The 13,509-nt window shown below is 42.1% G+C and overlaps 1 protein-coding gene across 4 annotated transcripts in view; it reads left to right on the top strand.

The window, feature by feature from the left end:
• Positions 1-13,509, top strand: part of LOC121851450 (utrophin-like) — a 118,028-nt gene that overhangs the window by 80,297 nt on the left and 24,222 nt on the right. For 2 of the 4 annotated variants that reach the window (XM_042345304.1, XM_042345306.1), the window contains 6 exons: positions 457-542; positions 4,180-4,337; positions 5,589-5,755; positions 6,764-6,875; positions 8,354-8,490; positions 12,893-12,931. In XM_042345304.1, coding sequence (XP_042201238.1) covers positions 457-542; positions 4,180-4,337; positions 5,589-5,755; positions 6,764-6,875; positions 8,354-8,490; positions 12,893-12,931 — 699 coding nt within the window. The remainder of the gene's footprint in view (positions 1-456; positions 543-4,179; positions 4,338-5,588; positions 5,756-6,763; positions 6,876-8,353; positions 8,491-12,892; positions 12,932-13,509) is intronic. The other 2 variants (XM_042345305.1, XM_042345307.1) reach the window with 1 other exon arrangement.

The following is a 13,509-nucleotide window of genomic DNA, read 5'->3' as shown; positions in this document are numbered from 1 at the left end:
TGCAGGTATTCCCACAACCCAGTAATGTCCCACTGCGGCAGGTAATATAAGCGCAGTGGGCTAGGTGCCCTAGTCTTTTGCGGCTGTCTTGTGCTGTTTGTCACTAGGACCTACCTGAGAGCTGTCACTTCAGATCATCTGGATCAAAGTGTTAGGCCTGTGTGATTGGCACTTCATTCACAGATTGACACGCAAAACACAGAATAAATCTAAATTGCGCATGTGGCCCCGAGGCACTTTTTCCAACCCCTGGGTCTGTGAGGTGATATAAAGTGCAAACTCGGCACACTTACAGATCTATTTATTCTGCTGTGGGAGCTTGATGTGCCCGGAAGTAAATGCATTTGTACTAAGTCGAGCTTCACTGTTTAAGCAAAGAAAGGACACGTGCTGGTGAGGTGATCTCATCAGCAGTTGAACAGAAGGTGACCTTGTGTACTGCTCTTTATTACCCAGGGGTAGGAGTGGAAAAATCCGTGTGCTATCTCTGAAGATCGGATTGATGTCTCTATCTAAGGGTCTCCTAGAGGAAAAATACAAGAGTGAGTACTGATTCATTTACTGCAGATGGAAAGGCACAGTTGGACTGAATGTTTTGAGCTGTAAATTTTAAGGGTAGAAGTGATCTGCTGAACGACACACTGACAATCAGCTGGAAACCGCAATGTGTCCTTATAACCATCTGCTTTTATTTGGAGCAAATGTTCATTGCGGTGCAATTGTACGTGGAATCTAACCATGCAGTCCCCTTCATAGTGCGTTTTGACTTACTTCATTTACATAGTGTTTGTTCAGCGACAATTTACAGGGCGTCAAAAGCTATCAAAACACAAAAAAAATGACAATTCTGGCTGTGGAAAGTTGTATGGAGATTTTCGGCGACGGCGTTTGTTAGACTTCTGGCCTTGCATTGTTCACTAAGTGACTTTGCAATGAAAAAAATGTGTCACTTTTCTTCTCTGAAGTCTATAGCAATTTGCCTTTGACAGTAAATTTGTGCATTAATGCAAATATTGAGCCTGGAGCCCAGCGTACATGGGAGGAAGCAAGATGTCTTCCTTTCAAACTCAGGGAAGTCCAGAATGCCAGTAAAGTGAGCCAATGGGCCTGATGAGTAATGTCTGCCCCAAGACAGAGTCCACTGTCTGCAACACCACTCAATGTAGCCATACTGTCACAGGTTGTTGGTATTATGCAAGGAACATGAGAACTGCTGTCTCAATATCTTGCATCAATCTCAAAAGGTGCCAGTAACCAAACATGATGCACTGCCTCTCTGCCTGTGGAAATCTCTCCCAGTGTCGTGACTTGAGGAGCTGTCCCCTGTCCTTAAAAGTTTAGATGCAGAACTAATACTCACTTGCTGAACCAAGCTGTTAGAGTATTTATGAAGCTTAGGGAAATCTGTGACTTATCCCCATGGCATTGCAGCACAATTTATTACTGCTGGAGCATTGCACAGAATGCTGTTTAAAGAAGACCAGAGCAAAATTAAATGGGTATATACAGAATATTTTAATACAAAACAACACATCTAAGCCTCCTTAACACTGTAGCTGAGAAGCTGAGAATTTTGTCTGTGTACTTAGTAACAAATTAATTCATCGTGGGTGCTGTCAGAAATGCTGTTTGATGTTAATGGAGGAATATGTGCACTGATGTAAATGAGGTGTCAGTTTGTGTCATTAAAGTGACATGAGAATTAATTTCTTCATTCAGAGTGTGAGTAATTGGGCTGACAAAAAAATGAAGTGAAGAAATGTTTTTTTTAAACAGTGAATGAGTATCATTACAATGAGTGTCATCTGTACTGTTGGGTACAATCATCGCATGTTCATCTTCGGAAACGTATTCAGTTTTGATGGTAATTTTAATTACAAAATGAGTGTTTTGTTTCCGTTTTCAGTATAGTTCTTCAGCTGTTAAAAGTGACAAATAAAAATGTGTGTGGATCTAAATGTGAGCAAGCTGTGCTCTGGAATAATAATGACAAATTGTTAACAGTACGTGTGAGTTTTGTGAAAAAAAGCGAACAATTAGGTTTCTTTAATGATTTGTATGCAGAAAAGGGCTTGTGATGAGTAATAATAATAATCCTTCTCTTTGATCTAGGCCTTATCACATTGTCAAGAATATGTTGAGACTCTGATCAGAGATACTAATCGGAAGAAGCATATGGCTCTTCTAAATGTTTTCAATGTTCTGTCCTTCCTGTCTGAGCTGTTAGCATCAGACTAGTCTTAACAGTGGGATCTCTTTGCAAGACAATAAATGATAGCACCACAGTGAGACTTTGAGGTATCTGAGTTGTGGAGCAAAGTTAATTAGTAGTATAATCTGACCGTCTTACTTCATGCCATCTTACTTCATGACCGGAAAAGGCCGGTCTCAAGACCTTTCTCTTTGACCGTGCCTTCAGCTCCCCTCTCGACTCTCTAGCCCCTCCTCGCTACCTCCCTTCCCTCCCCTCACCCTGACCATATCCACCCTGCTCGGGTCCTGACCCAACTGTCCAGTGCCTTGGGACGTCCTCCCGATGTGAAAGACGCTCTATAAATGGAATCTTGTTGTTGTTGTCAGGATTTGAGCTCATAGTCCAGTTTTTCCTTCCAGTGTAGTGCTGGGAGAGAGACAGCAGTAGTGGCAGAGATGCCATCTTTGGAATGAAATATTGAACCCTATCTGCTTGTTTTCGGGTGGACATTACCAATTATCCCATAACAGTGTTCAAACAGAGCAAGGAGTTTTTCCCAGTGCCCTGGCCAGTGGTGGATCATGTACGCCATGGTTGTTTTGATGCCTTGCTAGTGCAAACGATTGCTACATTTTTTGGCTCCAAAAAGCAACAACAACAAATAATAATAATAATAATAATCCTTGCATTTGATATAGCGCTTTTCACGTCGGGAGGACGTCCCAAAGCGCTTCACAGAACACACTGTAAAGTGAATTGACTGTATATTTGTGGGCAAACGCGGCAGCCAATTGCGCACAGCAATGTCCCACAAACAGTCGTAGATTGAAAATGACCAATTTATTATTGTTTTTTTTTTGGAGGGATTATTATTAGGCGTGTGGAGTAAGGAAACTTGCCCAAGGTTTCGCCCTCTGCCTGGAATTGAACTCAGGTCTCTCGCTTGCAAAGCGAGTGCTCTAACCACTGAGCTACAGGACTCCAAACAATGACACTTGTATAGCGCCCTACATGTCGGAAAGACGTCTCAGGGCGCTGGACAGTCAAGGATTTTTGGACCAGAGTTGGGGGTCAGAAGGGGAGGAAGATGGGGGGGGTGGGAGGGTAGCCGCAGGCACGATCGAAGAGAAAGGTCTTCAGACAGAACTTGAAGGAGGCAAGAGAGGCAGTGAGGCAGACGGATTGCGGGGTTGAGTTCCAGGGTCTGGGGGCAGAGATGCTGAATGCCCGACCGACAGTGGTGGGTCGAGAAGCGCGGAGGACCTGAAGCAGGCCGGTATCTGTTGAGCGAAGGGAGCGAACAGGCTGATATGGGGTCATGAGGTCAGAGGCGGGAGCAAAACCATGGAGGGCTTTGAAGGTAAAAATGAGGGTTTGTATTCGATTCTTTGAGGAATGGGGAGCCAGTGAAAAACAGGGGTGATAGGTTCCTAGAGTCTGGTGTGGGAAAAGCAATCACTAAACTGGACAAGTAATTACTTGAGAAGTATTTTGAGTCATGTTAACATGATTAAGAGTTTTAACAAAAAAACTCTTTCTCCCTCAGCTTAGTGAACAAACTCTCACATTTCATAAAGATTTGAGTTGGACTTTGATGTCTTCTTGTCTTTCAGTTTAAAACCAACAATCCTGCAATGGCACAATTCACATTTCAGCACTTCAGTCGACTAGCACGTGAGCGTGCCAATTGACAGTGTTTTGACAACATGATAAGGCGTCACATCAAATGCAAGGACTATTATTATTTATTAGCTTGTGAGAACAGGTAGATGAGAAAAGTGCACAGTTCTAATGTAATAACTTTTTTCTTTAAGCTGGGCAACTCAAAGTTGCTGATGGACATGAATCTGGAGATTAAGTTGCAGGAATACAAACTGTGTATGTGTGGACGCAGTGCCCATTACATAGAACTCCTCTCAGCTGCTGTAAGTTCAGCAGTGTCACTGTTTTCTTTATCGACAACTTTAGCTTTTGCCTGTATACAGATCTCTTCAAACAAGTGGCCGGACCTAATGCCCAGTGTGACCAGCGAGGCCTGAGCCATTTGCTTCACGACGCAATCCAGATCCCTCGGCAGCTGGGTGAAGTCGCCTCATTCGGTGGGAGTAACATTGAGCCAAGTGTACGCAGTTGTTTCCAGCACGTAAGTTTGCCATACACCAGTATGATATATATGCTGTGCACATTTTTGTGATATTGTGTCAAGCTTGTACTAATGTACCTTTTAATTACATTTTTTGATCGAAGCCTTAACTAAAATTGTACAACTGAAAACCTAACATTGAGCTTTTCTAAGTGGCTGTATTCTCAACCCACTTGTGTATATATTCACAACCATGCCCACGATGTGTAAAATGCACATCATTCTCTATCTCTGTATACTTTGTATATGACAGGCAATTGGTATTTTAATTAAAGTAACCAGAGTTGCATGAAGAATGCCAAACGGTTTTAGTACAGCCAAACTCCTCAGCTTCTCATTAGACAAGCTGGTGACCGTACAGAACTCTGCAGTCAGTGTTTTCTCCCCCACCAGGTTCTGTGAGCCTATGACTTCCATCCTTGTTTGGCTCCCCATTTCCTAAGAGATCTAATTCAGGATCCTCATCCTTGCATTCAAATCCCTCTACCTCCTATTACCTTTACGACCTCCGGCAACCCTTATCAACTCAGCCCCTTTCCTCCACTTACCAATCACTACATTTCCCTGCTCAATGCACAACACCATTGGTGGGTGAGCTTTCAGCCATTCTGCCCCCGTTCTCTGGGAGTCCCTCCACCTCACCCCTTCCCTCTCTCTTCCCTTTTCTAAAGATCACCTTAAGGTCTCTACTTGGCTGAGCTCCTCAGCCCTGCCAGTAGTGTGAAGCACTTTGAGATGTCCTCCTGATGTGAAAGGCGCATCAATGAATTTAATTGTAAATTCATTGCATAGTTTGTTTTCTGGCTCACATTATATTGGTTGCTCACTCTTGAAATGATCAATCTCCTCGGAAGAGAAATCTATTGCTAAACAGCAATGATAAATTTGCTAAACACAAATTTTATTTAAAAAATACTGATAATTTGCTTTTTTTTAAAAAATGTTTCACGATCATGCCAAAAACTGTTAAATATTGTGAAGCATTTGAGACTTTTCATCATTATCAGCACTATATTAAATACAATTATTATTGCTTATACTATGCAACGTTGGTTCATTTACAACTGTAGATGAGTGAGCCCTCTGTATATAAAAGACGATTAGTATTTTAATTAAATTCATCCAGTGGATGCGTTGAGAATACCAGGAGATTGAACGCAGCCTCTAGCACATTACCAGTAATTCATTCACTATGGAATGCAATAATCCTTGAACCAGTGTTGATGTGGATGGTATTTTACTTTCTTCTAGGCTCAGAACAAGACAGAGATTGACGTTAAACTGTTTGTGGAGTGGATGAGACTGGAGCCTCAGTCCGTGGTCTGGCTGCCTGTTCTGCATCGAGTGGCAGCTGCTGAAACAGCAAAACATCAGGCAAAGTGCAACATCTGTAAAGAATGTCCGATTGTTGGATTTAGGTGAGCCGGGTAACAAAATGCCAAATCATGATCTGGAAACCATTTCAGATTTTGCGGTAATTCATTGTGAAACTTCCAAGGGCAAAATAAATAAAGTACAACAGGAGCAATTTAAATTTCTAATGGGTTTGCCAAGTAATTTGATCACTCATGAGAAACCAGAATTGAATGAAGTCTGTTTCATCTGAGAAGAGTATTTGGTTACAGCATCCACTGGCACTCGACCGCATCCTGTTTTTTGCGACTAGGGATATTATTAACAGTGAATTTGCCACATTTTTTATTCTAATTTTAAAAGTGGTGAACTTTTTATTCTTGCGCAGATGCTTCAGGCCATTGAGGAAAGTACAATACAGTTTACACTTATATAGGGCCTTTCTTGTCGAGAGGGTGTCTCAAAGCCCTTGATGCTGCTTGGCTGGGCACCCTGGCTGAGGGGAGTGGGGAGGGGAAAGGTGCCCAAAATGCTATCAGCTGTCAACGAGGCACGGCTTGAAACGGACCTTGAATGAGGTGAGGGACCGAGTCAGAGGGATTCCAAGATGGAATTCTAGAGATCGGGGAAAGAATGGCAGAAAGCCCATCCCCGATAGTAAGGCAGATTGGGAAGCATAAAGCAGTCTGTTGCTCGCTGAGCGAAGGGTCGGTGGGGTTGAAGGAGGTCGCAGGGGTAGGGTCGGGTGAGACCGTTATGGGATTTTTGCAGTAAAACCTAACTCATTACCATTTCAAGCTGCAGTTAACTGACATCTATATCCGTTTGTATTTTATCATGTGATTTATGGAGAGTCAGGCTTTGAGGTCCTTTTCGGCCTGTCCTCTCGGTCAGGAAGTTACCAGGTGTGAAGGAAAGGGGAGGAGCTGGTGATAAGGAATGATCAGGAAGGAACATCAGCAGAGAAGAAAATTTAGGATTTAAAAAGAAATCACTGTAAATTAAACAGTTTCACTAGTAACAATGGTTCATAAGAAAGAATCTGATTACATTTGGCTTGTGTTTCTGTGCAGGTACCGGAGTCTCAAACACTTCAACTATGACATCTGCCAAAGCTGTTTCTTTTCTGGACGTACAGCAAAAGGACATAAATTGCATTACCCAATGGTGGAGTACTGCACTCCAGTGAGTAATGCATGTTTTATCCTGTAGTCCTCTGCATTGTCTTTATGAAAAGGTTTTGGGCAGGCAGTTTTAAATCTCTGTGAAGTTTCGGTTAAATGAGATCCCCCCCCAGGATTGTAAGGTAAAGACCATCTCCTGGCAGTGCGTTTGCTTTGTTGCTCAGCCTGGTTTCACACACACAGCACAAACCATCCTTCAACATTCGACAATGCCAACTGTCTTTGGAGCTTGTTCTAAAGCTGTGACTTCTAATGATGTTTCGGTGGGAAACACTGGTCAAATTTAGGTGTAGGTGAGAAAATGATGAGGGGTTTGGATGAAGAAGAATTTTTTTTAAGCTCATTTGATCTTATCCTTCCAGATTGCCAACCCTTCTCTCCTCCAATCACAGCATCAAGCTGTTTCTTAATGAGTCAATGATATTTGTGCTAGTGCTAGCTCCTCCACTAAAGCTATTTAATATTTGGTCAATTTCTTCCCCCCCCCCCATTCCATAATCCCTGTTTGCTCATATTTGTGTTTTTTGTGAGAAAATACTTAAATAATAATAATAGTCCTTGCATTTGATATAACGCCTTATCATATCTTCAAGGTATCTCAAAGCGCTTCACAGAAAATACTGTAAAGCGGATTGACTGTATATTTTGTGAACGAAATACAGCAGCCACAGCGCCACAGCAGTGTCCCACAATCAGTCGTGGATTGAGTGAACAATTTTTTTTGAAGCAATCATCACCCCTAGAAAAGCGAATCACCAATTGACTAACAACCGGGTTCCTGTTAGGTAAACAGAGGCATGTGGAGAAGGAAACTTGCCCAACATTTCACCCTGGCAGGAATTTAACCCAGGTTTCTCCCTTGCGAAGCAAGTGCTCTAACCACTGAGCTGGAGGACTCCAATGGCAATACCGCTGATCAAAGTCTTGTGTGACGTGTCTAAAGCTCTGGCCATTTCACAAGATTGGTCTAGATGAAGAAGGCCTCTCGGCCCAACGGACCTCATCTTCCACAATACCCGTCCTCCTGTTTTCAGCGCCCCCTCCATCACTGCATCAAGCTGCTTTTTAAATGAGTCCAGTATCCTGCCCTCTATCTCCTTTCCTGGCAATCATTTCCAGTCATTGATTACCCTCTGTGTAAAGAAAAACTTCCTGGTATCTGTCCTGAAATTGTCCTTTACACCTCTAAACCTATGTCCTCTTGTTCTACTGTCTTGATAAATCCAACACTTTGGTCCAAAGTATTGATCTGGGTTTACTTTTTCAATTACATTTAAAATGTTGTACACCTCCATAAGGTCCCCTTTGAGTCTTTGTATTCTGACTTGATCCTGGACGACATTCACTTTATCATTGAACATAACTTGTCCAGAAAAGTGATGTCTTTGGTTCTAATGTGACAGAATCCTGGCTGGAGTGAAATAGTGAGTGTGAATCTTTACATTGTTCTCTAACAGGATTTCTTTTTGATTCTTTTAGACCACGTCTGGCGAAGATGTCCGAGATTTCACTAAGGTGTTGAAAAACAAGTTCAGGTCAAAAAAATACTTCGCCAAACACCCCCGATTGGGTTACTTGCCCGTCCAAACCGTTCTGGAAGGCGATAACCTTGAAATGTAAGTTTCCTTATGTGACACAGTATTCTGTAATGTACACATGCTGCTGAGTACAACACATGTACACAGCAGCCTGCGGTTTTGTGTGTGGGAGAAACCTTTGCATGCAGAAGTGTCGTTACCATGAAGCAGTGACCACTGTGGTCACCTCCAAGGTAGCGTGCATGTACATCCAGTGGGAGTCCAATACTATATATGAAAGCAATGCTGATACTTACCAGTTCCAATACTATATATGAAAGCAATGCTGATACTTACCAGTTATTGACATATCTTGAGAGCTGCAGGATTAACATCTGTTAGATGTGATTTCCCATCTGTGGCCTGGCCAACGCAAAGCCAGGAAGTATCATCACTTATGAAGAGGAGAGGCAAAATATACTAGGCTTATATTCCTTAGAGTGCAGTAGATTAAGGCGTGATTTGATTGAAGGAATTTAAAATAATGAAAGGAATTGGCAGGTTAGATAGTGGATGACTCTTTCCTCTGGTAGAGGGATCCATTACAGCCTTGAAATCAGAACCAAGATCTGTTCCTGAAATAAATGATTCCCCACAAGGGTCTATCTGGCCGATTGCACACATGTGTGCCCCCCCCACCCTCTTTTTCCTCCTCCTCCCCGCTCCTTCCCTCTCCACATAGCAGTGTCTGTGTAACTAGTGAAGTGACTTGAGTGTTCAGTAAATCCTCTGCTGCAGAGAACAACAATTTGTTATAGATTCTACCAGGCTTCATTTTAAATCATCTGTATTTCTTGGTGTAAGTACATATAGTATATCCAGTACAAAAAAAGTAACACTCAAGGATTTTATCCTTGGTTACTATTTTTTAACCCTTGTGTGCTCAACCTTTGTGTAATATATGTAGAGGATTTCTTGCTTGTTTATGGTTTGTTCATCCTCTTATGTACATCCTGCATTCAACGAAAGCGAGTTTACGAGATTTATTGTTTTTGCAAACAGAAGTAATGATGTAAAGTTTATCAGTGAATAATTAGTTTGGTTAGAACTTGTGATAAGCCATTATATATCCATTGCGTTCACTGAATAGTCCAGGCATTATTACAGAGAGCAATTTGCAGCATCAAGGGCTTTAAGTTCACTTCCATAAGCTGCGTGTCAAGAGACTATCTTCACAACAATGCAGAACATTTTTTATCAAATAACAAATTATTTTTTTGGGGGGTGGGGGGAAGAGGAGAGCTCCATTTCTGAATGGGGATTTTCATTCTCAAGCTGCGGCTTCTAATATTTTGTCTATCGTTTTTAGCAGCGTAGATTTTAAGGATGATAGGAATATGATGTTTTAACGTCAGCAATGATTTCCACTCATAAAACTATTCCCAGTGGATCAATTGATGAACTGCTGAGGGTGAACTGAGCCACACAGATCAGGAAGATCATGGGTTCAATCCTTGATCAGTCTATGCTAAATGAGCTGATCCTGGCTGTGACAGCAATGCAGGCTTTTATTGCTGCAATCAAGCTCAATACCTCAGGGGAGGGCAAAAGGAGTTCCGCTCCAATCACTATCCATTGATGTCTGCATGCTTCTAGTTTTTGGGTTAGGACAGGATCACGGTTGGCTGCAATCACTGGCTGAGCTTTCATTCAAAGAATGAGCGCTTGTTTGAGGTGCCAGAAACCGGATAGTGTCCATGAAACCAATAGCTCAACATCAGGTACTGCCTTCACAAGTTGGGGAAGGACAGACGTAGGTGGGGAGGGAGAATGAGTGGAACTGCAGGTTACTCTCGACTTGTTCACACATCTCAATAAACACTGTGAAGATGATAAATTTGCATAATTTGATTTGTGAACAGATTTCTTGCATTAATTACAACACCTGGTTTGCAATTCATGAATATGAAATTGGAACTCTTCCCCACCCCCACCACCCTCCAGAAAAAAACAGCTAGCCAGCAAGTTTTGAATCCTGAGCCAGGAAAGGACAGTTGTGACTGGCACAGGGAGAAGAGAACAATACAGAGTCTTGTTTTGGGCTTCAGTGGTTTGATGTTTGAGGATGATTTGGGTGGGAGGGGAGGAGTAGGGTTGAATCGTGTATCTCAATATTATGAATAACAAATAGGAAGTTGCAATGAATACAACAAATCCATTTTGTTTATGTTGCTTTTTAGCGTTTGAGAGTGGAAACGCTAAAAAGCAACATAAGCCTCCTTCATGGGAAATGGTTTGTGACACAGTGGGGGCTGGGGAGTGTGTACGTGTGTGTGGGGTTGTTGTGGAAAAATAAGAGTGAAAGGATTTTAAACCAATAGAGGAAAGTGAGTTTTGGGAAATGAAGTAGCACTCAACCTTTTTCAGCTGAAACATAAATGCCTAAACGTTTTGTGTGAGCCGCACTGCCATTAGCACCTTTCTGCCTGGTTGAACTGCTGTAACATTGGTGCTGGAGTTGATGAGCCAATCTAATGTGAATGTCCTCAGCAATAGCAGATTACTGCAATCAGGTTCAACTGCCCCCGTGAACAGGCAGCACAAAGCCTGTGCTAATAACAGTGCGCAGCAGGAGTTACTCCAATAAAATCCCTGGGCTAGAAATAATTCATTAAAATATCAAGGATTTGTTTTTATTTATATAAAAAAGGTCAGATTCACAATCTACAACCTTAAAATGCATTTCTCAACGGGGCTGGACAGGCCACAGTTATAACTCTCCTCCACTCGGTCTTTGTGCTGTGGCTCAGCCACAAGTACTGGCGACAAAAGGCTTGTGATCCATTGCTTTCTGGTGAAAGTTTGTCCACTAATACAGTGTGTCAACCAAGAGGAAGAAAAAGTGTGTGTGTGTATGGGGGAAGGGTGGGGGTTATTTGACTCTAGAGGGAATGGGGCATCACAAACAAGCTTCCATTCTATCTCCTCTCTGTGTCCACATGATGGATCTTCAGGAGAGATCAAAATAACTCAAAACACCCAAGCTACTGCCTTCCCATTATAACATTGAGCTGATTCTTAAATGAGTCCTGTGAGCTGTCTTCCTGGTGATCTATTCCAGCTGCTACACGTTCTGAGTACAGAAGTGCTTCCTGATCACAGTTTAACAAACAGAAGCTGGTGCTCCGCTCACTCTTGGCACATTGAGGTCAATTGAAGGGGAGCTTTCTCAGCTCAGACCAGGCTGCTCATTGTGCCGCAGGTCCCAGTTCACTCCCTGATCTGTGCTGAGAAGACGAGAGAAAAGAATAGGAAAAATAACACCAAATGAAACCCAACCTGCCCAGGATTTTAGAAGGTCACGTAACAAAAGAGAAATATTTGATAAAAATTAAAAATATGGGATTAAGGAAGAGAAATGTAAATAAACGGGTATCACTGGCTCAGATGCGATGGGTTGAATGGCTGGCTTCTGTGCTGTACAATTCCACTATGTTCTGAACAGGAGAGAATTAATTTCTTTCATAAACAATGGGAGTTTTGGGAAATATTGAGATAGAAATTTCATGGAAAAAGTAGCTGTTGTTTGGCAGGTTAGTTTCATGGTCAGAATGGGGGGGGAGGAGGAGAGGGAAGAAGTTTAAGTGAAAGTCTTTTTAAAATGCTCTGTATATTTCTGCCTGAGTACACTCTCACACAGACAGCAACTACACACGCACTTGAGCTTACTTGGATGGACATATATAATCACACTTATAGTAGAGCTGATGTGTGGAACAGATTGCTTTTAAAAGCTGTTAATAATCTGTAAATCAACAACTCTTAAAAAGGAGCTTGTTGTATCTCTGTGATCAAGGATGGAAGGTCATAAGTATAAGAGACACATGATGAAATACTCTGGGCAATGCACTTCCTGTGCACTTGGGATGATGAAAATGTCATATGCTATGCAGCTGGTTAGGCTTGAATAATGCAGGTGTTCTATCAGACTGATATCCTGCAGTTTCATGAGGTTATGCCAGTCACTGGGAAAGTGGGAGGTAAGAAATTTCACAAATTAATCTTCTTGTGAAGCCTTATCCACAATAATTTATCTCTGAAGAGATTAAATAAATTGGCTTGAACTCGTTGATAGTTCAAAGTGCAGGCGGTGAAAAATGCGAGCTTGTCCATGCAAGGGCTGGATGATCCTTCCTTCCTCATCTCATATGTAATTTGGGGAAAGGAATGTTAAAGAGAAAGGAAATACTGTGAGCGGGATGGAAGGGAAAAGAAAACAAGTTATGTAACAAAATTTTTTTTATTAAATGTTACAAAACGGTCTGACAGACTGTGGGTGATATGCACAGGCTTGAGTATTTGGTGCCACAGTTCCTTTCTTCCCTTTCTCAGCAGCTGGACTGAGAACACGGTTCTGCCTTGTTAAGGCTCAGCTCTTCGGCATTCTGATTTGAGTTGTATTAAAGGTTGTTCTGTGGTTTCCTCCACCTTTCTCTTGCAGCCCTGTCACGCTCATCAGTATGTGGCCTGAGCAGTATGAGTAAGTATGGACCTCTTACTCTCCTGCATGCCAAGACCCTCATCTTCATCCTAACCATGATTTACTTCCTGAACTAACTAAACTTCCAGTGCAACTACAATCCAGAAGATCTGGTCTGAGTTTAACTCGGCTGTTTGATTGGGTAGCGCCCTGGGGCTGACTTGTTTTATTTCCAGTCTAAGGAAGTTTTCAATCAAGATCTTCCTTGCAAGTGGGATAAAGCGGGGATTTTATTTCCCTCCATTGTCTGTTTTCTTCATGTAACCAGCTTCAAGATTAATTACTTTAGAAAAACATTAATAACTCATTCTTATGTGGATTATTGTAAGCATGAAGGATGCTTCATGTGAACGTCTGTGTTTTTGCTCGCTCTTTTCCTCTCTCCCAAAAGCTAGGCTGGATGGTGTGTTGGAGAAGCCCTTTAGTGTACTTGTTATTAAAATCAACCCCAAGAGTTACTGGTTTCACCAGCGATTCGCAGCCAGTGGGAACGTTTCCTCCTGTGACTGTCCGAAGACATGGCTGAATAATTAAAACATTCCGTTAGCCTCTGTACAGAACAAAATACCAGGCTTCTC

The sequence above is a fragment of the Callorhinchus milii genome, unplaced genomic scaffold, assembly GCF_018977255.1.
Source record: "Callorhinchus milii isolate IMCB2004 unplaced genomic scaffold, IMCB_Cmil_1.0 Scaffold39, whole genome shotgun sequence".
Classification (NCBI taxonomy): Eukaryota; Metazoa; Chordata; class Chondrichthyes; order Chimaeriformes; family Callorhinchidae; genus Callorhinchus; species Callorhinchus milii.
The sequence above is the reverse complement of the archived record's forward strand: the minus strand, read 5'-3'. Positions and strand labels throughout refer to the sequence as shown.